Genomic DNA, 24767 nt, shown 5'->3' on the forward strand with positions numbered 1-24767 from the left:
AAGGCAGCTTGGACAGCGCTCCAGCATTGGAAGAGTGGACAGCAAGGGCAGAACTTTGTGATAGTCTCTCCATACCTGTAGGCTTTTGCTACAACTACTGCAGAAATTTTACTAGCTCCAGCAGCAATTTGCATCTGTTACACTAATGTTTGGGTGTTCCTTTTAGGTGAAGATTGCAATGGTTGGAAAATATACTGGTCTATCAGATTCTTATCTTTCTGTTATCAAGGTTTGCATTCATTTGGTGCTGAGATATAAGGTCTTTCACATCTTGCTTGGGTTTGCTGTTTATTTACTGGACTGGCCACCATTTTTCAGGCTCTATTACATGCATCCCTTGCTTGGTCGAAAAAACTGTGTGTAGAGTGGGTGGCTGCCACTGACCTAGAAGACTCAACAAGAAATGAGGTATGCTCAATTTAGATTCTAATTTTTTTCAACAGCCTTCTGGATGCTTAATCTGGACTGAGGTTGCTGGTTTATGTTCTGTTGCTTGCAGAATCCTGAAGCTCATGCTGCAGCGTGGGAAACTCTTAAGGTAATTTCTCCATTATAGCGAATGTAAACGCAGGAAGGGCCAAACTGTAAAATTTAATTCCTCGCTTAAATTTTATTTAATCTCAATATTGTGGGCCGGAAAAGGAACTTTTTACCTCAGATTTAATCATGGACGCCATATGCAATATAATAGGCGAGCCTGTCAGAATGGGCAGCACGAGAGAGAGGAAAGAAGTAAAGATTATATTGAAGTGCTAGAAGGCCAATGTGGCTTACCAAAACTGTACATACAGTGAAATTTTTCTCTCATATGAGGGAAACTTATAAACAAACCTAAAAAAGCCAAAGGCTTCTAACTCCTATCTAAGGTACATCCATATTTCAACGTACGCAAGTTCTCTCAAAACATATCTTAGCTCTCTCAACACATATCCCTGTCAATGGGAAGATGTTTCTGTGCGTGATTCAGATACCTTAGCGTCTTCCCCCTATGGCATTCAATAACAGGTCCAATCTATCCATAAAGAGGGTGTTTGGGTTTCCTCTTGGAGCAGCATGGGCGTTGCTCACAGCTGAGCCCTCTTTAAAACATTAAAGAAAGCAGACACAAGGTACCAAAAGCTTAAAAGTTCCAAATTGGTAAGCCTATCTTTCTTTGTACACCTATCTTTGGAGTATGTACAGCGGGCCTTGATTTGAGGCTGTTGGCCAGTTGCTCCTGTTGAGTGATATTTTTTTGTTTGTGTGTGTGGGGGGGCGGGGGGTTGTTCGTTAGCTCCTTGGGTTCTTGTTGCTGGAGAGCAATGCGCAAGCCCTTCATTAAGGTTAAAATTTGTGACAGAGTGTGGATGGAATATTGGTTCCTGGTGGTTTTGGAGACAGAGGAGTTCAGGGAAAGATTTTGGCTGCTCAATTTGCCAGGGAGAACAAGATTCCATATCTTGGTGTTTGTCTTGGAATGCAGATAGCTGTCATTGAATTCTCCCGCACGGTATGTATGAGTATTTCTTGTGTTTCAAATTTATGAGCAGCTCTGATATGATGGGTAGCTTACAAAAATTAAACTTTCAGGTTCTTCAGCTTGAAGCTGCCAACAGCACAGAGTTTAATGCACACACACCTCATCCCTGTGTGATATATATGCCAGAGGTAACTTCAGAGCTTGAAAACATTCCCCCCCCCCCCCCCCCCCCCGCGTCCTTTTCCCCTGGCCAAAAAAGAAAAGAAAAGAAAAATACCACCATCACCACCACACATCCCCCAGAAAAAAGGAAAGCAAAAAAGAAACGTCTCTCTCTCTCTCTAAAGAATTTCTAAAGAAGAGACCAACTCTTAAGAAAACCGGTATTGTCCTGGGAGATGACCTTACATTGGCACAAGTGGCACACATGCAAGAGTTGATGCCAGAGATCAGGGCAGCAAGAGAAAAGGGGAAAATCGCCTTTTATAGAGGAGGGAAAGTAGTGGTTCTGGAAAAGCGCTCATCATGACGGAGCGAGACCTATGGGGCGACGCTCCGGATAGCGACGTGGAATTGTAATGGATCATATAGGCTAGATGTAGGCGCCTTTGAAGACAGCTTTAGGGACAGAGACATAGTTTTCTACTCAGAGACACACCAGATACCGGGACAGCTTATGCCACATGTGAAGGGGTATTTATGGGAAACAGCTGGTCGACCAGACAAGAGATCTCTGCGAGGTAGCCGTGGTTCAGGAGGAGTAGCAGTCTTATTTAAAGAGGAGTTGAAACCACTACTACAGATTATCAGGAAGGATGAACAAGCAAGGTATATGTGGGTGAGAATGAGAGCCGAGACAGGTAGATTTCTATATATCGCTGTATGCTACTTCCCTCCAAGTACATCAGTCTACTCCTCACCTAAAGGACAATCCCCTTTCTCCATACTGAATAATGACATATGGGAGTTCTCTAGAGATGGAGAAATCGTTCTCTTAGGAGACTTTAATGCCAGAACGGCCAACTCTCAAGCAGTATTCTATGATACTTCTGAAGAAATGCTCAGAGAAGTGGATTTATCACAGGAGGGGCTTACTAGAAACTCATAGGATAAAGAACACACTGAATATGGGAGACATCTCATGGAAATGGCAACTACACATGGTTTGGCCATACTTAATGGTCTAGAGAATTTCCCTTTATCTGGGGGATTCACATGCTTCCCGCACAGGCATGGGGCCAGTACAATGGATTATGTCATGACTTCACCAAGCTTTATTTCTAGTATCGAGGACTTTAAGGTGGGAACCAGACCGGTTGGGATTGCAGTGGATCATGCTCTCTTGACCTTATCAATCTCCTTCCAATACAATGCCTCTCAAGTACAAAGGAAGAAGACACACACAAGATATACTTTCACGCCAGAGACTGATTCAGTCTATGTGGAAAAGATCCATAATAGGATGTGGGCAGCCGAGCCAGTATATACTGTAGAGGAGATTACTTCTTAGCTAACAGAGATACTACATGGAGTAGCACAAGAGGCATACCCACATACTCATCCTGATCAGAAGGGAGGATCTGGGAACATGCCTCAAAACAGTTGGTACGACGAGGAATGCAGAGAGACGAGAACCCAGGTCCAGAAAGAGCTTACACTTGGGATCATCACATATAAGCAGTCTCGGATTGCTCTTCGGCGTATAGTATGTCGCAAGAAAAGGGCATTTTTAGCCAAACTGGAGAAGGATTTATATCAGCTCTTCTTGAGTCAGGACTCACATGAGGCCTGGCGTTTATTTCACGAGCACTCATCGCCTCCGACAATTACTTCTCCTAAGATTTGGGGTCAATATGTAACATCATTATATACGGTATCTGGACAGCCTCCATTACCAGATTCGCTAGAGCCATGCTCTGCTACTAGTACTTTCTTTACTACGGAAATGGTGGAAAAAGCCATTGATAAGATGAAGACAAGAAGAGCATATGATCATGAGGGTTTAGTAGCAGAACATCTGATCCATGCAAGGGATCTACTTTCAGAAGTCCTTGCTCGTCTGTTTAATCGGGTCATATGTGAAGGATTACTTGAATCTTGGAAATTATCTACTATCGTACCTATTTTCAAGTCAGGAGATCCTATGATACCCGGGAACTACCGTACCATTATGGTGGGTCACACATTGACCCGACTGTACGTATCCATTCTGGAACAAAAACTGAGTAGATGGGCAGAGAATGAGGGCATAAGGGCAACAGGACAAGCTGGATTAAGGAGAGGTTATTCCACTTTAGATCATATTCTTACGCTCAGAGCCATTATTGAGGAAGGAAGAGCAAGCGGGAGAAGGATGTATTGTTGCTTTGTGGATTTTCGGAAAGCTTTTGATACAGTACCAAGGGCCAGATTGATGCGCAGAATGCAAGAGTTAGGGGTCCCCAAAGAGATTATCTGGGGGATCATGGCCTCATACGGGTCAATAACTGGTTATGTACGTACTCCAGAAGGGGATTCTGACATTGTTCATTCCACCGTGCCCCACTTGCAGGGTCATGGATCCCTTTGTTGTTGTATGTAGATGATATTGTATTGATAGCAGAATCACCTGATGGAATGCAGAGGCAGTTAGATGCATTGCATAAATTTGGGGAGGACAGTGGACTGTCGGTAAATTTGGGTAAAACCAAAGTTATGGTGTTTAACACCACACCGCAGTGGGTTAGGAGATCGGCACCTACATTTGCATATGGCCAGGATACAGTAGAGTACACAGATTCATACACATACCTTGGTGTGGTATTTACAGGACCGAAAGTTTACTCTTAAGAAAGTAGCAGATGCTAGATTGTCCAGAGCCTCTGTGGCCTTGGGAGGGTTGGAGAGGATGTGTTCACAAGTGCAGTTTCAAGAACCACGAACAAAACTTTGGCTCTTTGATACTGTGGTGGCTTCGGCTATGCTTTATGGGGTCCAGATTTGGGGACCATCTGTGGATCAGGATAATTGGAAGTCAATGGAGAGACCTTTGGTATCTATGATTTCCCGAATGATTAGAGCCAAGGCCTCCGTACCACACGCGATTATCCGAGCGGAACTAGTTGCCCCTCCGATAGAAATTGAAGCTCTTACCAGATCAGTGTCCTTTATACATGGTTTATGGGATACAAATAATTGTCGATATACTAGATTGGCCCTTGAATCCTCTCGACAATTAGCAATGAAAGGAGATATATCATGCTGGTATGCGCAACTGTCCTCGTGGTTTCAGAGAAACTGGTTCAGTATGGAAAGATTACCCTCCTTCCAATACTCTCTTGAGGCTCCATCACTGGCAATCACACGAGCGGAGATTAATAAAATCATCCGCCAGGATCTTATACAGTTGGACACTAAGAGGACATGGGTAGACCCTAGACCCTATACAAGAATTGGGCACGAAGATGGCCGACTACAAAGAAAACTTCTTACAGCTATCTGAAGATGGTTTTGTGATTCGCCCGAGCTACATGGATACCCACCTGTCTCATGGTTTGAGATGTGCTATTGGTCAGATTCGTACATCCTCACACCAGCTGGAAATTGAATTTGGCAGATTTAGGGGAATCCCACCTGAGAACAGAATTTGCAAGTTATCCGGAATGGAGCCGGAGACAGAATTACACTACATATGCCATTGTACCGTATACTATGAGATACGTGGGCGTTTCCATTGCCTATTTAAAGAAGGCTTTGGACCTCTAGATAGAGTCATGCAATACCAAGATCAAAGGTGCTTAGGCCTGTACCTACTGGAACTACATCGGCACAGGGACAATCTAATGAGAAGACAAAGAGCAGTACAGCCTCAGAGGCAGATCACAGATTTCTTCGGATTGAGAGAAGCAGGAATGGAAGGAGAAGCAAGAGGCCAGCAGCAAGCACAAAGGAGTACCCACATTCATACCAAAGGCACCCTCATTGACAGGGCGATTGAGCTTAGGAAATCGAGACGACCACGACCGAGATGCAGAAGCACACTTCATCGGAGGAGACTACAACAAAGGATTAGAAGTATTCTAGCCAGACACCAAGAATGCTCCTAAGCAGTTTATCTAATACTTTGTATTTAGTTTTTCGCATTTATTTTCACACTTTCACATTTTTCAAACATTGTAACAGATTCACCACTTTTGTATCAGTTTGGTCTCATAGGTCACTCTCGCCTTTTGAAGACGTTAATATAACATTTCATTTCATTTCATTTCTCTCTAGCCCCACTCTACACCTCTGCTCTGTACCCCGCTCCCGTTGCCCTCCCCTGCTGCCTCGCGCTCTCCCCCCCCTTGCCTTGCACTTCGCTCTCGCTGCCCTGCCCTGTTCTGCAGCCCGGTTCGCGACCTCTGCTTTGCACCCCGCTCTCGCTATCCTCTCTCTCTCTCTCTCTCTCTCTTTCTCCCCTCCCCCGCTCTGCACTTCGCTCCCGCTGCCCTGCCCTGTTCTGCAGCCCCACTTGTGACCTCTGCTTTGCAGCCTGCTCTCGCTGCCCTCCCTTGTTGCCTCGCGCTCCTTGCCCCCCCCCCCCCCCCCCCCCCCCCCCCCCCCACCCGTTGCGTAGTGAGAGAGAGTTGTGAGCATAGAGAGAGAAAGAGGGAAAAGTGGTGTAGAGAGAGAGAGAGAGGGAAAAAGTGGCGTTGAGAGAGAAAGAGGGGGGGGGGGATTGCATAGAGGGAAAAAAAAAGGTAGAGAGAGAAATGAAATGAAATGATATATTAACGTCTTCAAAAGGCCAAAATGACCTATGAGCCCATCAGATACAAAGTGGTGAATCTAATACAATGTCTGAAGTACAAGTACAAAAAGTACTGAAAGTAAAAATGAAAACTCAAAATGAAGTGTAAAATGTGAAATGCGAAATCTGAAAATGTAGAATAGGCCCTCAATGACAATCTAGGTGTCGTTCTAGAATGCCTTTGATCCTCTGCTGAAGTCTCCGTCGATGTAGTGTGCTCTTGTGTCTCGGTCGTGGTCGTCTCGATCTCCCGAGCTCAGTCGCCATGTCAGCGAGGGTGCCTCTCGTATGAATGCGAGTACAACCCTGTGTTGGTGGTTGGTCTCTTGGCTCCCTCGATCCAAAGAAGTCTGTGATCTGTCTCTGCGACTGTCGTACTCCATGTCTCCTCAACAGACTATCTCTATGTCGGTGTAGCTCAAGTAGATATAGGCCAAGGCATCTCTGATCCTGATACCTCATGACTCTATCTAGGGGTCCAAAACCTTCCCTGAATAAGCAATGGAAGCGCCCTCGTATCTCATAATACACAGTGCAGTGGCATATGTAGTGTAGCTCTGTCTCTGGCTCTCTACCGCATAGTTGACATATCCTAGACTCCGACGGTATCCCTTTGAATCTACCCGTCTCAGTCTCCAGCTGGTGTGAGGATGTGCGAATCTGACCAATAGCACATCGTAGACCATGAGACAAATGAGTGTCCATGTAGCTCGGACGAGTCACAAACCCATCCCCCGAAAGTTGGAGAAGGTGCTCTTTGTAGAAAGCCATCTTGGTGCCCAACTCTTGCATCGGCTCTACCCATGTCCTTTTGGTGTCCAACTGTATAAGATCCTGCCGAATGAGTCTAGTGATCTCCGTCCGTGTGACTGGTAGGGAGGGTGCATCCAGGGAATACTGAAAGGGAGGCAATCTATCCATGCTGAGACCGTGCCTCTGAAACCATGAGGTCATCTGCGCATACCAACATGATGCATCTCCTTGCATCGCTAATTGTCTAGAGGACTCAAGAGCCAATCTAGTATATCTGCCTCTATGTGTATCCCATAGACTGTGCATAAAGGACACTGATATGGTAAGAGCCTCAATCTCTATTGGAGGGGCGGCTACCTCCGCTCGAATAATCGCATGTGGTACGGAGGCCTTGGCTCTAATCATTTGGGATATTATAAATACCAAGGGTCTCTCCATGTTCCTCCAACTGTCATGATTCACAGATGGTCCCCACACTTGGACCCCATAAAGCATAGCTGAAGCAACCAAAGTATCAAAGAGCCATAACTTTGTTCGTGGTTCTTGAAACTGAACCTGCGAACACATCCTCTCTAGCCCTCCCAATGCCGCATAGGCTCTGGACAGTCTAGTCTCTGCTCCTCTCCTCAGAGTAAACCTCGGTCCTGTGAATACCACCCCCAGATATGTATATTCATCTGTGTACTCCACAGTGTCTTGACCATATAAGAATGCAGGTGCCGATCTCTTGACCCACTGTGGTGTGGTGTTAAACACCATAACCTTGGTTTTACCAAGGTTCACAGACAGTCCACTATCCTCTGCAAAGTTGTGCAATGCATCCAAATGTCTCTGCATGCCCTCTGGCGACTCTGATATCAACACAATATCATCAGCATATAATAATAAAGGGAGCCATGTCCCTGGTAGCTGAGCGCCTTTGTCACCCTCTCTGTCAATGTAGTCAGAGACCTCATCTACATACATACCAAAAAGTGTAGGGGACAAAGGACACCCCTGTTTCACTCCAATAGTGGAATGAACAATGTCAGAAATCCCCTCAGGAGTGCGTACCTGGCCAGTCATTGAGCCGTATAAAGCCATGATCCCCCATATGATCTCTGTGGGTACTCCCAACTTCAGTAGCCTGTGCATCTATCTGGCCCTCGGCTCTTTGTCAAATGCTTTGCGGAAGTCCACAAAGCAACAATACATCCGTCTCCCATGAGCCCGACCCTCCTCAATAATGGCTCTGAGTGTAAGAATATGGTCCAAAGTGGAGAAACCCCTCCTGAATCCAGCCTGTCCTGCTGCTCGTATGCGCTCATATTCTTCCCATTTACTCAGTTGTTGTTCAAGAATGGATGCATACAACCGTGCCAATGTGTGCCCTATTATAATAGTACGGTAGTTCCTTGGCACTGTGGGGTCCCTTGCCTTGAAGAGAGGTACAATAGTAGATAATCTCCAGGACTCGAGTAGTCCCTCACACATGACACGGTTAAACAACCCTGCAAGAACCTCTGACAGTAAATCTCTAGCATGTATCAAGTGCTCTGCCACCAAACCATCACGATCATATGCTCTCCTAGTCCTCATCCTGTCAATGGCGTTTTTCACCATCTCAGTGGTGAAGAAGGTACTAGTGGTTGGACATGGCTCTAGAGGGTCTGGTAATGGTGGTTGCCCGGTTACTGTATATAATGATGTAAGCATGAAGAAGCAAAGTGACAAAGCTGACCCCTTAGAGGATGCCATTCAAAAGTGCAAAGAAGAGATGACGGAAACCATTACCAAGATGAACCGCAACCTGTTCGGCACGATAAAAATGCTTGAAGGACGCGTGTTGATCCAAGAGAGTAAAATAAATGCATTGGAAGACCGTGTGACGGCTCAAGATGAAGAAATTGTCACTCAAGAAGGATCTCGCTGACACACGATCATGAAACACACTTGAAGAAGGAAAATTGCAACCCTTAGTAATAGAAGAACTAAACACGATCAAAGAGCAAGTACTGGCCATCAAAGAGGGAGAAGAGCAGCACAAAGAAATGACGACTTCATGGGTGGATGTTATCACAAAGAGTCAACAGAAGGTAGATGAAGCCGAAAAATGGATCGAGGTTGCCAATAAAGGAAAAGGCAAAGAAATCAGGTCCACGCCCACACCCACTATTATTAATCGGACAGTCGAGGAGGAGCAAGGAAGACGGGTGCGTGCTTTACATGTGAGAATTTGTGGCCTTAAAGACAAAGATAATGTGTACGAAGAAGTAAAAGAAATCAAGGCCTTGATGGGGGTTCATGAACCGATGCACACAAGAGCTTAGAGAGCAGGCAACAGAAAAAATGGAAGCAATGGGGAAACCTCGAAGGAAAGGGCACTCATCCTCCGTTTTCCCTCCATGGAAGCGAAGGACTTTTTGAAGAAAAGGCCAACTGTTAAGAAGACGGGCATCTTTCTCGGGGACGATCTTACCCTCTCGCAGATTGCTCATATGCAGGAGGTAATGCCAAAGATTAGAGTGGCAAGGAAAAAAGGCAAGATTGCCTTCTATCGAGATGGAAGAGTGATAATACTGGAGCTACGCGCCACATGACAGTGCGAGACCTATGGGACCACACTAAAAGTTACCGCCTTGAACTGTAATTGATCTATGCGCCTTGATGTGGGTATAGTTTTAATGGGAGAGACATTATCTTCTACTCTGAGACACATCAGGCCCCTGGGCAGTCTATGCCCCACATTAGTGGATACAGATAGGAGACAGCCTGTAGACAAGAGAGACGATCAGAGCACAGAGGGCGGGGCTCAGGAGGAGTGGCAGTGTTATTCAGGGAGGGTTTACAGCCATTGATACATATAGCTCGCAGGGATGAGCAAGCCAGGTACATGTGGGTGAGACTGAGAGCAGAGACTGGCAGATATCTCTACATTGCTATTTGCTACTTTCCCCCGAGTACGTCAGTATATGCACCACCCCGAGGAGAGTCCCCCTTCTCTATTTTGGATGATGACATATGGGAGTTCTCTAAAGATGGTGACATTATCATTCTAGGGGACTTCAATGCTAGGACTGTCCATCATCAGACAGTATTTTATGATACTTCAGTTGAGATGCTGAGAGAGCTGGATGTTGCAGAGACGGGCCTAACCAGACTATCACAGGATGGGGAACAGACTGAGTATGGACGGCACTTGATAGACATGGGGACTGCACATGGATTGGCCATCTTGAATGGCCTAGAGAGATTTCCCGTTGCAGGAGGCTTCACATGCTTTCCACACAGACACGGAGCCAGCACAACGGATTTGTCATGGCACAACCAAGCCTCGTCCCTAGTATCCAGGATCTCATAGTTGGGCCCAAGACTTGTTGGGGTGGCAGTGGATCATGCTATTGTGTTGCTGACCATCTCTTTCCAGTTCAGTGTAGCACACAGTCCACGGGTGGCAGCCCCTACTCGCTATACCTTCACACGGGAGACGGATTGTGTATACATAGGCGAGATCTACAGACACCTATGCATTGAGGACCTAGGGCGATCTTTGGAGGAGCTTACTATTATACTGACACAAACATTACACGATGCAGCAGCAGAGGCATACCCATACTCTAGCCCAAGCATACACGTCGTTTTGGGAGCATGCCTCAAAACAGTTGGTATGATGAGGAATGCCGCCAGAGGGAGGTGCTTTTGGGAGACATCACTCACAAACAGTCACAGATTGACTTCCGACGCCTAGTGCGGCGGAAAAGAGGGCATTTTTGGCTCAACTAGAGCAGGATCTCTACCAGCTATTCTTGAGTCAGGACTCGCGTGAGGCATGGCAGCTCTTTCATGAGTCCCCCCCCCCCAACCCTCCCACGCCATTACCTCTACAGAGACTTGGGGTCATTACGCATCATCTTTGTACACAGTCTCTGGACAACCGCCCCTTCTAGACTCCCCCAACCCATGCCCACACACGTGTTTTTTTAACTGTTGAGATGGTGAAGAAGGCTATTGACAGGATGAGGATTGGGAGAGCATATGATCATGATGGCTTGGTGGTTGAGCATTTCATGCATGCCAGAGATCTGCTAGCAGAGCTTTTGGCAATCATGTTTAACTATGCCATGTGCCAGGGCTTGCCTGATACTTGGAGCCTATCTACGATTGTACCTATTTTCAAATGTGGAGACCCTATGGGTGCACTATCATGATTGGACACACATTGGCACAGTTGTACGCGTCCATTCTTGAGCAGCAATTGAGTAGATGGGCAAAGGAGGAGGGAATGTGTGCAACCAGGCATGTAGGGTTTAGGAGAGGTTTTTCTACTCTTGACCATATCTTGACACTCAGGGCCATCATCGAGGAGGGCAGATCTCGTGGGAAACGGATCTATTGTAGCTTTGTGGACTTCCGCAAAGCATTTGACACAGTATCCATAGCTAGATTGATGCCCAGATTACAGGAGATGGGAGTGCCCATAGAACTCAGTTGGGGAATCATGGGATTGTTCAAATCAGTAGTAGGGCATGTGCGCACCCCAGAGGGTCTATCTACACCGATTCGCTCCACTATTGGGGTGAAGCAGGGCTACGCGGCTGCTCTCTCCTACTCTATTTGGTATGCATGTGGATGAGGGTTCTGACTACATTGAGAGAGATGGGGATAGAGGTGCACCGTTGGCAGGGACATGGATCCCGCTATTATTATACGTTGATGATATCGTGTTGATCTTCGACTCCCTGGAGGGGATGCAAAGTCACCTGGATGCTTTGCATAGGTTTGCCCATGACAGTGGTTTGTTCGTTAACCTTGGTAAAACCAAGGTCATGGTATTTAATACCACCCCACAATGGATGAGGAGGTCAACGCCCGCATTCGCATATGACGAGGAGACGGTGGAGTATACAGATGCTTACACTACCCTTGGAGTGGTTTTTAGTGGACCAACATTCTCATTAAGGAGAGCAACAGAGACTAGATTGGCCAGAGCCCATTCGACATTGGGTAGATTGGAGAGGATGTGTTCACAGGTTCAGTTTCAGGAGCCTTGGACGAAGCTCTGGCTCTTTGACACATTACTAATTAGTGGCTTTTGCATTGCTCTATGGAGCTGAAATTTGGGGGCCTTCATTGGATCATCGCGAGAGAATAGGTCGTAGTGATGGATGGGGGAACATGAGTCCCTGGTCTCTATGATTTCGCAGCTCATTAGAGCCAAGGCTTCAGTACCACGTGCCATTATCTGAGCAGAGCTAGTTGCCCTCTCCACTAGTGGTTGAGGCACTCGCCATATCTATCTCCTTCATACACCGCGTATGGGAGCTTCCCAGAGACAGATACGCCCGCCTTGCACTCGAGTTCTTTCGACAGTTAGCCATGCTGGGAGATACAACATGTTGGTATGGGGAGATGACATCATGGTTCCAGGCGCATGGGTTCAGTATAGACCCCCCTTCCAGTACTCATTGGACGCACCCTCCATAAATCTTACACAGTCCAAGATCACCGGGCTCATCCGCCAGGACCTGACTCAGCTAGACACCAAAAGGGCATGGATACGTCTAGTACAGGAGTTGGGCACGAATATGGCTTTCTACAGAGAACATCTTCCCCAGCTTACGGCGGATGGTTTCGTGGCGAGGCCCAGATACATGGACACCCACTTGTCCCATGGCATACGGTGTGTTGTCACAAGGCGGGCACCACGTGCCCATAGAAAAGAACAGACTGGACAATCAATAACAATTGAACTGAGAGAGAGAGAGATGACACGCGACACGGAGTGGCGGAATTCCACCCCAGAGAGTATTGGCCCCAAACCTTGACACCCCTTTCGGTATTTCTTTATATTGCATCAACACAGTACAAGCCGGTACTCCAGACTTTGCACCTTCTCCAGGAAGCATGCCAGAGAATGAGCCCTAACCTCATATTTAAAGGCCCTTGGCCTGAAAAACAGTTACAGTTAAAAGCCTTCAAAACTCAAAAGCTACTGGTCCAAAAGCAATGCCAAAAAGTTGCCAGCGTAAATCACGGAATTTTCGTACAGCATCAGCGCAAAACGCGGAAATCCGTACAGCCTGCCACGTCATCATGTCAACGAAATTTTTGGGAATTGCCACGTCATCATGTCAGTGCAATTTTCGAAAATTGCCACGTCATCATACCAACGCAATTTTCGAAAACTGCCACGTTATCAGTTGCGGGTCTTGTTTTATTTTAGTCTTTATGTCACTTGGGGCCCCATCGGACGGGGTCCCCATAAGCTGGTAGGACTTCTTCTGTTACTTGTTCTTCGGTTTAGAGCCCTCGGCCCACATCTGCAAGTTTTCGTAAGGGCTTTGACATGTCAGCAGTTTGTGACATGTGCTATTGGCCAGGTACGCACATCTTCACACCAATTGCGGATCGAGACTAGGAGATACAGCGGAGCACCAGTAGAGGCCAGGACATGCCCCTTGTGTAACATGGAGCTTGAGACAGAGTTACACTACACATGCCACTGCCCCGTCTACTACGAGATACGAGGCCTCTTCCATTGCTTGTTTAGAGAGGGCTTTGGACCGCTTTCCAAAGTCACGGGGTACGAGGATCAGAGATGCTTGGGTTTGTTTCTGCTCGAGCTGCGCAGACACAGAGAAAGCCTGTTGAGAGGAGAGGCTAGTTAATTTCAGAGACACATCACAGACTTCTTTAGAGCAGACATTGGCAAATCTTGTCGCCTCACACCAGAGGCACACTGATCTATTGAGCAAGTGAATTGGGGAGATCCAGACGCCCACGACTGCGGAGGACTACACAACATTGACGGAGGCTACATCGGAGGATCCGGATCACTTTGGCTCGACATGCACGACGCCAAGTCAGACTGCTGACCATGGAAGAGATTGATGAGATCCGCCAGCGACCAATGCTGGATCTCTTGTGATTTGTGGTTTAGCTATCCCTACTAGCTGCTTTGTTCACACCTACCGGCTTAGGATTTCACAGTATTTATAATCCATCATTTTGTCATTTCATTTCATTTTGTCACTCTGACTTTGTATCAGATCCATCACATTGTAACGCTTTGGTCTCATAGGTCATTTTGGCCTCTTGAAGTTGCTAATATAACATTTCATTTCATAACTGCTCAGCTTTATGAGAGATGACATCAGGAAAGAGATGTACGCAAACGCAGAGAGTTATAAGAATTCTATGTATGCAGATATGAGGAAAGAATTCGATAAAGCGATGCTTGGTAAGCATGATGAGATGTATCTATCTGTGAAAGGGGAGATGCAGGCTCTAATGCGGGCAGAAGTGAATGTAATGGAATGTATTATGCAGAAAAAGTTGGATGAGGCAATTGCAAGCTTTGAATCTTGGAAAACCAATGTGGAAAAGTGCATGAAGGAAAAAGATGCAGTGATTGAAGAGCTTAAAGGGGAACTTGCAGCTTGCAAAATTATGCCCAAAACAGAAGGGGGAAATCAGCCCTCGATGTTAAAGGAGCTCGAAGATATTAAGGAGCAAGTGAAAACTCTGCGCGAAGGGGAAGAACTAAACTCGAAAGAGGCTTCCTCATGGGCGGAGTGCCTTTTTAATACACAGGATAAAGTTGACGAAGTAGAAAAATGGATTGAAGGTGCAAAGAAAGGGAAGGCCCGGATGCCAGAAGCTGCACAGACTTCTACCATCTTCAATATGACCATTGAGGAGGAACAGAAGAGGAGGACTAGAGCCCTCCATGTGCGTATTACTGGTATCAAAGACATCGAGAATGTAGAAGACGAAGTGAAGGAACTCTTGCAGCGCATGGGCATCCCGGAACCTATGCACATAGGTGCTTGGAGAGTAGGAAAGAAGGGAGTGGATGAGAAGGGAAACGTCAAAGAGAAAGCACTTATTTTGCGTTTCCCGACTTTGGAAACAAGGAAGGAATTCCTGAAGAAGAGACCAACACTTAAGAAAACTGGAATATTTATGGGGGATGACCTTACTTTAGCACAAATAGCACATATGCAAGAGTTGATGCCAGAGATCGAGGCAGCAAGGGAGAAGGGAAAAATTGCCTTTTATAGAGGAGGGAAAGTAGTGGTTTTGGAAAAACGCACAACATGACGGTGCGAGACATATGGGACCACACTCCGGATGGCGGTATGGAATTGTAATGGATCATATAGGCTGGATGTGGGTGCCTTTGAGGATAGCTTCAGAGATAGAGACATTGTCTTTTACTCGGAGACACATCAAAAATCTGGACAGTCGATGCCAAATGTGACTGGTTATTTATGGGAGACAGCTTGTCGGCCAGACGCTAGATCCTAGCATGGGAGTCGAGGTTCAGGAGGGGTAGCAGTCTTATTCAAGGAGGAGTTGCAGCCGATTGTCCGGAGAGATGACCAGGCGAGATACATGTGGGTGAGACTGAGAGCTGAGACATGCAGATTCTTATACATTGCTATATGTTACTTTCCCCCTAGCACATCAGTCTATACCTCACCTAGAGGGCAATCCCCTTTCTCTATACTTGATGATGACATATGGGAGTTCTCTAGAGATGGAGATATCATTCTCTTGGGAGACTTTAATGCCAGGACGGCCAACTCCCAAACGGTATTTTATGATACCTCGGAGGAGATGCTTACAGAGATGGATATATTGGAGATGGGGCTTGACAGACACTCACAGGATAGAGAGCACACAGAGTATGGGAAATATCTCATAGCGTGGTCTGACCATACTTAATGGTCTAGAGATTTTTCCTTCGTCTGGGGGATTCACATGCTTTCCACACAGACATGGCGCCAGTACAGTAGACTATGTCATGACTTCACCGAGCTTCATCTCTAATATTCAGGATCTCAGTGTGGGTCTTAGGCCTGTTGGAGTAGCAGTGGACCATGCTCTCCTGACTTTTTCTGTCTCTTTCCAGTATAGTGCCTCTCAGACACCACGGAGGATTGCACACACACGGTATACTTTTACACCAGAGACGGACTCAGTTTATGTGGAAGAAATTTACAGATGGATGTGGGCAGCCGAGCCTGTATATACAGTGGAAGAGATCACCACTTTATTGACGGAGATCTTGCATGGGGCTGCAGCAGAGGCATACCCACACACTCAACCAGATCAGAGAAGACATTCTGGGAACATGCCTCAGAATAGTTGGTATGATGAGGAATGCAGAGAGATGAGAGTTCAGATTCAGAGCGAGCTTATACTTGGAGTCATTACATATAGATAATCTCGGATTGCCCTTCGGCGCTTAGTGCGACGGAAGAAGCGGGCCTTTTTAGCCCAGATGGAAGGTGATTTGTATCAGCTCTTTTTGAGTCGAGATTCAGGTGAGGCCTGGCGTCTATTCCATGAGCACTCACCTCCTCCAGTGATTACCTCTCCCGAGATTTGGGGTCCGTATGCAGCATCATTATATACAGTACCTAGGCAAGCACCATTACCAAACCCTCTAGAACCATGTCCAGCCACTAGTACCTTCTTTACCACTGAGATGGTGAAGAACGCCATTGACAGGATGAGGACTAGGAGAGCATATGATCATGATGGTTTGGTGGCAGAGCACTTGATACATGCTAGAGATTTACTGTCAGACGTTCTTGCGCGGTTGTTTAACTGTGTCATCTGTGAGGGACTACCGAGTCCTGGAGATTATCTACTATTGTACCTCTCTTCAAGGTAGGGGACCCCACTGTCCCAGGGAACTACCGTACTATTATGATAGGGCACACATTGGCACGGTTGTATGCATCCATTCTTGAACAACAACTAAATAAATGGGCAGAAAATGAGGGCATACGAGCAGCAGGACAAGCTAGATTCAGGAGGGGTTTCTCCACTTTGGACCATATTCTTACACTCAGAGCCATTATTGAGGAGGGTCGGGCACATGGGAGACGGATGTATTGTTGCTTTGTGGACTCCCGCAAAGCATTTGACACAGTGCCGAGGGCCAGATTGATGCACAGGCTACTGAAGTTGGGATTACCCATAGAGATCATATGGGGGATCATGGCTTTATACGGCTCAATGACTGGCCAGGTACGCACTCCTGAGGGGATTTCTGACATTGTTCATTCCACTATTGGAGTGAAACAGGGGTGTCCTTTGTCCCCTACACTTTTTGGTATGTATGTAGATGAGGTCTCTGACTACATTGACAGAGAGGGTGACAAAGGCGCTCAGCTACCAGGGACATGGCTCCCTTTATTATTATATGCTGATGATATTGTGTTGATATCAGAGTCGCCAGAGGGCATGCAAAGACATTTGGATGCATTGCACAACTTTGCAGAGGATAGTGGACTGTCTGTGAACCTTGGTAAAACCAAGGTTATGGTGTTAAACACCACACCACAGTGGGTCAAGAGATCGGCACCTGCATTCTTATATGGTCAAGACACTGTGGAGTACACAGATGAATATACATATCTGGGGGTGGTATTCACAGGACCGAGGTTTACTCTGAGGAGAGGAGCAGAGACTAGACTGTCCAGAGCCTATGCGGCATTGGGAGGGCTAGAGAGGATGTGTTCGCAGGTTCAGTTTCAAGAACCGCGAACAAAGTTATGGCTCTTTGATACTTTGGTTGCTTCAGCTATGCTTTATGGGGTCCAAGTGTGGGGACCATCTGTGAATCATGACAGTTGGAGGAACATGGAGAGACCCTTGGTATTTATAATATCCCGGATGATTAGAGCCAAGGCCTCCGTACCACATGCGATTATTCGAGCGGAGGTAGCCGCCCCTCCTATAGAGATTGAGGCTCTTCCCAGATCAGTGTCCTTTATGCACAGTCTATGGGATACACATAGAGGTAGATATACCAGATTGGCTCTTGAGTCCTCTAGATAGTTAGCGATGCAGGGAGATGCATCATGTTGGTATGCGCAGATGACCTCATGGTTTCAGAGGCATGGTCTCAGCATGGATAGATTGCCTCCCTTTCAATATTCCTTGGATGCACCCTCCCCACCAGTCACACTGATGGAGATCACTAGACTGATTCGGCAGGATCTTATACAGTTGGACACCAGAAGGACATGGGTAGAGCCGATGCAAGAGTTGGGCACCAAGATGGCTTTCTACAAAGAGCACCTTCTCCAACTTTTGGGAGATGGGTTTGTGACTCGTCCGAGCTACATGGACACTCATTTGTCTCATGGTGTACAATGTGCTATTGGTCAGATTCTCACATCCTCACACCAGCTGGAGACTGAGACGGGTAGATTCAGAGGGATACCGCCGGAGTGTAGGATATGTCAACTATGCGGTAGAGAGCCAGAGACAGAGCTACACTACATATGCCACTGCACTGTGTATTATGAGATACGAGGGCGCTTCCATTCCTTATTCAGGGAGGGTTTTGGACCCCTCGATAGAGTCATGAGGTATCAGGATCAGAGATGCCTTGGCTTATATCTACTTGAGCTACACTGACATAGAGATAGTCTGTTGAGGAGACATGGAGCACGACAGTCGCAGAGACAGATCACAGATTTCTTTGGATCGAGGGAGCCAAGAGACCAACCACCAGCACAGGGTTGTACCTGCATTCATACGAGAGGCACCCTCATTGACAAGGCAATTGAGCTCGGGAGATCGAGACGACCACGACCGAGACACAGTAACACACTCCATCGACGGAGACTTCAACAGAGGATCAGAGGCATTCTAGCACGACACCCAGATTGTCATTGAGGGCCTATTCTACATTTTCACATTTCACATTTCACACTCATTGTCAGTTTTCATTTTTACTCTCAGTACTTTTTGTACTTGTACTTCAGACGTTGTATTAGATTCACCACTTTGTATCTGATGGTCTCATAGGTCATTTTGGCCTTTTGAAGACGTTAATATATCATTTCATTTCATTTTTTCTCTCTCTCTCTCTCTCTCTCTCTCTCTCTCTCTCTCTCTCTCTCTCTCTCTCTCTCTCTCTCTTTCTTTTCTAGTTCTTTTGTACCCAGACATGGTATTAGATTCACTATTTTGTAACTGATTGGTCTCATAGGTCATTTTGGCCTTTTGAAGACGTTAATATAACATTTCATTTCATTTCATTTCTCTCTCTCTCTCTCTCTCCCCTTTTGTTGGATAGATCTTTGAGGTCTCTAGGGATAGTTTCCTACATCGTTAAAATTCTCTTCTTCTCTCTCTCTCTCTCTCTCTCTCTCTCTCTCTCTCCTGCGACAGTCCTTCAGGAAGCAGGTTAGGGTTTGCGACACTCCCACAACAGGCGGATTAGGGTTCCTGTGCGTGCCCAACCTGCTGTCCTGCGCGCAGGTCGTTAATTTCAGGGTATAGAGAGCGTGCAGTCGACAGAAGGCGCACCAGGTTCGTCTCTCTCTCTCTCTCTCTCCTGTAGCAGGTCAGGTTGGGCTCTGTCGCAGAAGTCAAGCGCGTAGGTGATTTAGGGTTCACGACTATGTAGTGAACACAATTAGGGTTTGCGACAGTGTTGGATTAGTGTTTGCGACAGTCCTGCACAGCAGGCGGGTTAGGGTGACACTCCCACAATAGGCGGGTTAGGGCTCCTTTGCGTGCCCAACTTGCTGTTTTGCACGCAGTGTCGTCAATTTCAGGTTGCAAAGAGCGTGCAGTCGACAGAAGGCACACACACACCAGGGGCTCTGTTGAGCGCGTAGGGGGAGAAGGTTGTGCAGGGCTCTGTTGAGCGCACAAGGGGAGCAGGTCATGTAGACAGGTTGTGCAGGGCTGTAGAAACGCAAGGAAAGCAGGTCACGCAGGGCTGCATCTCTACAACAGCAGGCGCATCAGAAGGAGGGCAGAGCTGCAGGTTGCGAGCTTGCACAGGGTAGAGCAGCGGTGCAGCTCATGAGGTCGCACAAGGGCATAGCAGGTTGTCGGAAACAGGTTGCACACAAGAGCTAGGGTTTGCAGCCCATTGCTCTCTCATATACAACGTAGGAAGATAGTGCTCTTGATGGTGATGGTAGTTTGAGTCTATGATCTACCCTCGGCCTTTCTGCCCACCCACCCCCCCCTCCCCTGCGCGCTGCTCCCTCCTGCGCGCTGCCCCCCCCCTGTGCGCTGCTCCCTGCACGCCAAGACGGCCAGCGCGCTACCTCCAGCCCAGCTTATTGCCGTACCCGCAGCCATCTCTCTCTCTCTCTCTCACACACACACACGGATACATACCGACACACACACGCTGAGTGCTCTCTTCCCCTTCTCCCCTCTTCTTCACAATATGAAGAGAGGGTAGCTACGAAGACAACCATGTCTTCCCCCATCATCAAGACGCCGACACCGACAACGAAGACAACCTTCATGCTCACGAACAAGAGGATTGCACAACTGGAGAAGGACATGAAAGAATGGCGGATGGAGAGAGAGATATGGAAGGAGGAGAAAGCCACCTTATCAAGCTATGGAACGAGGAGAAGGAGGACATGAGAGCGGAAATCCAAAATCTCAAAGAGGAGACGGAGAGAAGGGAACGGGAGAACGAGAAGGAGAGGGAGAGATGGAGGAAAGAGCAAGAAGAGATGAAGGCACAAATCGATCTCCTTCATGCTTCCATCACATCCCTCACCCCCGAGGAAGGAGAGATTAAAGAGGAGGCTAAGGAAGCCCTCAAGGAGGAGATCACCAAAGCCCTCACCTCAAGCATGGAGGACAAATTAGAGGCCACCAAAGAAGGATGGGTCGAAGTGGTCAAAAAGAACATCAAGAAGGTAGCAAGAGAGGAAGCCCAAAAAGATGAGGTACTCATCGTACACACAACCATCGAAGAGGAGAAGATGCGACAAGCTCGCCGTCTCAATGTGCGAGTGACCGGCATCAAAGAAGAAGAAGGGTCTACACCCGAGAGCGATGGGAAAGCTTTATGCAAGAAAGTGGGATACAAGGAAGAAGAGATCCCTTTCTCCAAAGTTTGGAGAGCCGGCAAAGATCCAAAGAAGAGAGCTCTCATCCTCCAATTCGCCTCCGAGGAGTCTCGAACTTCCTTCCTCCGAAAGAGGGTCATCTTGAGAGGGATAGAAGGCCCCCCGATTTATCTTGATGATGACCTCACAAAGATGCAACAAGATCACCGTCGCGCGTGCATGCCTCGAGTCCACCAAGCTCGCAAAGAAGGGAAGAAGGCAGTATATCGAGATGGTAGGGTTATCATTGATGGCAAGACCATCGCATAGGGACTCGCGGCCTGTGGGACACACGAGGAGATTCATGTCACGGTTTGGAATTGCAATGGAGACCTATGGACACACCCAGAGAGACTTGAGGAGGTGATGAGAGGTCGAGACATCATTCTACTTACAGAGACACACGAGAGCCCGGAGAGAGGGTTACCACGGATACATGGATTCCAGTGGGAGTCTCTACATCGAGGATGTATGCGCCAGCACACCACTCGCGGCTCAGGAGGAGTGGCCATACTCTTTAGACAGGGGCTTCACAGCAGACTACAGATTGTTGCCCGGGACCCACAGGCCTGCTACATGTGGATTCGCCTCGAGCTCTCACGAGACAGGATCGTCTACATTGCCCTTTGCTACTTTGCTCCCACAGGCTCTAGATTCGCCCCTACTGAGCAGGAGTCACCATACGCATGCCTCACGGAGGAGATTATGGAGTACTCCACACTGGGTGAAGTCTTCCTTATGGGAGACTTCAATGCTCGTACGCGCAGTGAGCAGTGTGAGGCATATGACCATGAGGACCCAGAGGCACTACACACTCTAGATGAGGAGGCTACTATGAGAGATACAGCAGACAGAGCTCCAGTCACAGCCTACGGACGACATCTACTTCGACTTGGCTCCCAGCACCGTCTCGTTATTTATAACGGGATGGTCCAGTGGCCCACCTCAGGGGGCCTGACTTGTATGCCACATGGAGTTGCAGAAGGAGGGGGGAGTACAAGTGACTATATTCTGGGACCCAGGGAGGCTACACACCTTATCACATCCTTCACCATTCCACCCATACCCATCGGAGCCGACCACACATACCTCTCTTTCTCCATCACCGGAGATACCATCCCACACAGCTCCACAGCACACACTCCACACACCACCATCCATTTCACACATGAGCTAGCCTCTCTTTACTCGGCCAAGGTCGAACATGGCCTATGCCTCCTCCACCCATCCACACCACTCTCAGTTCTCACATCACATATCTCTTCCGTTCTCCACACTTCAGCTATTAGCTCTTTTCCACATACCACTCACACAAGACGCACTCCCCCCCCCGGGACTATGCCTCAAAACCGCTGGTATGATGATGAGTGCAGAGAGCTATACCGACGCCTCCACGCACGGCGAGCCTTAGGAGAGATCACAGAGAGAGAGGCCAGACGGCATATGAAGACGCTGACACGCCAAAAGCGGCGAGCATTCGAAGAGGCACAGGAGCTTGAGCTATACCACCTATTCATGAGCATGGATAGCGCGACGGCATGGCGCACCCTGTGCGAGCCACGTCCGACTACAGCTATTGAGGATCCACAGATATGGCATGATTATGCAGAGCGACTATATGAGGTGCCAGGGCAGCCTCCTATCCCACAGCCACACGAGCCACGCCCCACGTGCTCCTCCTTCTTTACAGCAGAGATGGTAGAGAGGGCCATACGCCGCATGCAGCACAGACGATCAGCTGACCATACTGGATTACAGAGTGAGCACATCATTTATGCGGTCTCCACTATAGCCCCGTTGATTGCACATGTCTTCAACCGGGCTATAGGGGAGGGCTTCCCAGAGGAGTGGACACAGCACACCATAGTGCCTATCCACAAATCTGGTGACACCCTGGACCCAGGGAACTACAGGACTATCATGATTGGCCACACGATGGCCAAGCTATATGGAGCAGTACTTGAGGCACAGCTCAGCTGCTACGCAGAGATCGAGGGTTTACGAGCTCCAAGGCAGGCAGGTTTCATACGAACTTTCTCCACCACTGACCACATCTTCGTTCTGCGCTGCCTCATTGATGGAGCAAAGGCGCGGAAGAAGAGGCTTTACTGCTGCTTTGTGGACTTCCGCAAGGCCTTTGACACAGTCCCACGCGAGAGACTCTTCCAGCGCCTTCACAGCATTGGGGTACCAACAGAGATGATTTGGGCCATATATGCTCTCTATGAGAGGGTGACGGGTCGGGTTCGTTGCCCAGGCGGGTTTTCAGAGACCATTGCTAGCACCATTGGTGTTAAGCAAGGATGCCCACTTTCCCCGACACTCTTTGGGCTCTACATCGACGAGATCTCCGACTATATACTGCGAGCAGGGGGAGAGGGGTGCGACTTGGCAGGTACTCCGGTCCACATCATGTTATATGCTGATGATATTGTGTTGATTTCAGAGTCACCCGAGGGCTTGCAACGCCATCTTGAGGCCTTGGACGAATTCAGCACACATAGGGGGTTGACTGTGAACCTTGGCAAAACCAAGGTTATGATCTTTCACACATCCAGTGCAGTGAGGAGCGCCGCCACCTTCACAGCAGCAGGAGGACAGGTTGATGTAGTCACCTCCTATGTCTACCTTGGCATCACATTCACCAGCCTACCAGGACCCTTCACTATGAGGCAGGCAACTGTTGACAGGCTCACCCGAGGATATGCAGCTCTGGCCATGCTAGAGCGGAGATGCCACCAGGCACACTTTCAGGAGCCCCGCACGAAGGGGTGGCTTTTCGACACCTTAGTCACCCCGGCCTTGATGTACTCGGCGGCAGTATGGGCACCAGGATTGACAGCTGACCAATGGACACAGCTTGAGAGACCACAGGTATGTATGATCTCACGCTTGCTCCGCAGCAAGAAGACAGTGCCACATGACATTATTAGAGCCGAGCTCGCCACACCACCTATGGCTGTAGAGGCACTATTCCAGACAGTTTGCTTCATCCAGAGGATGAGAGAGCTACCTCCTGACAGACTTACCCGTAGAGCATTTGAGGCAGCTATACAGCTATCAGAGAATGGGCATGAGAGAGCATGGTACTCACAGGTCAGAGCATGGTTTGAGGGACACAGTCTTGACATGGAGAGCCTACCACCATTCCAATACGACCCCCACTCACCATATGTTCACCTCTCTCGCAGTGAGAGGAACTTGGTATTGAGACAGGATCTGTGGCAGCTATACACTAGGAGAGTTTGGGAGGCACCTGGCTTGGGGACGAGGATGTCAGATTACAGAGACCAGTTTCTCACCATATTGTCTGGGGGGTTCATACAGAGACCACGCGACATGGACACATATATGCCACATAGCTCACGGGTGGCGATTGGTCAGCTGAGAGTGGCTTCACACAGGTTAGAGATTGAGATCGGGAGACATACTGGTGTTCCCAGGGAGGAGCGAATCTGCAGAGCCTGCACAGAGGAGGTGGAGAGTGAGGAGCACTTTGTATGTAGATGCAGAGCATACACTGAGATCAGAGGCAGGTATGAGGCCTTATTCAGAGGACAGCCCACTCTCCGAGAGATCATGGAATCTCGAGATCAGAGACAGCTCGGACGTTTCTTACTAGAGATACAGAGCCATCGGGACACACTACTACAGCCACACACAGCTACACAGACAGAGGGGAGACAGTCGCAGCTGACAGACTTCTTTCAGAGGATTTCCGCCCCTCCCTCACCAGATACTCAGAGGGGAGTGACACCCCCACAGGCGGAGGTGAACCGAGCTAGACGACGACCACGAGTCACAGGCTACAGGGGCGCGAGCTCCCACCACCGACAGATCGAGGAGATCCGAGCCCGGGAGCGCCGTGCCACTGAGGAGCGAGTGGTTCAGATGAGGGCCGACCCGA

At 48.1% G+C, this 24767-nt stretch overlaps 1 protein-coding gene across 1 annotated transcript in view; it reads left to right on the forward strand.

Annotated features, from left to right (window-relative positions):
- LOC147441487 (uncharacterized) overlaps window positions 1–24767 on the forward strand; it is a 49924-nt gene that overhangs the window by 13171 nt on the left and 11986 nt on the right. The window contains exons 13-18 of the mRNA XM_086483123.1: window positions 8–77; window positions 167–229; window positions 319–408; window positions 500–538; window positions 1340–1489; window positions 1570–1647. Coding sequence (XP_086339249.1) covers window positions 8–77; window positions 167–229; window positions 319–408; window positions 500–538; window positions 1340–1489; window positions 1570–1647 — 490 coding nt within the window. The remainder of the gene's footprint in view (window positions 1–7; window positions 78–166; window positions 230–318; window positions 409–499; window positions 539–1339; window positions 1490–1569; window positions 1648–24767) is intronic.

The sequence above is a fragment of the Adiantum capillus-veneris genome, chromosome 15 (assembly GCF_014529385.1).
Source record: "Adiantum capillus-veneris isolate H3 chromosome 15, ASM1452938v2, whole genome shotgun sequence".
NCBI lineage: Eukaryota > Viridiplantae > Streptophyta > Polypodiopsida > Polypodiales > Pteridaceae > Adiantum > Adiantum capillus-veneris.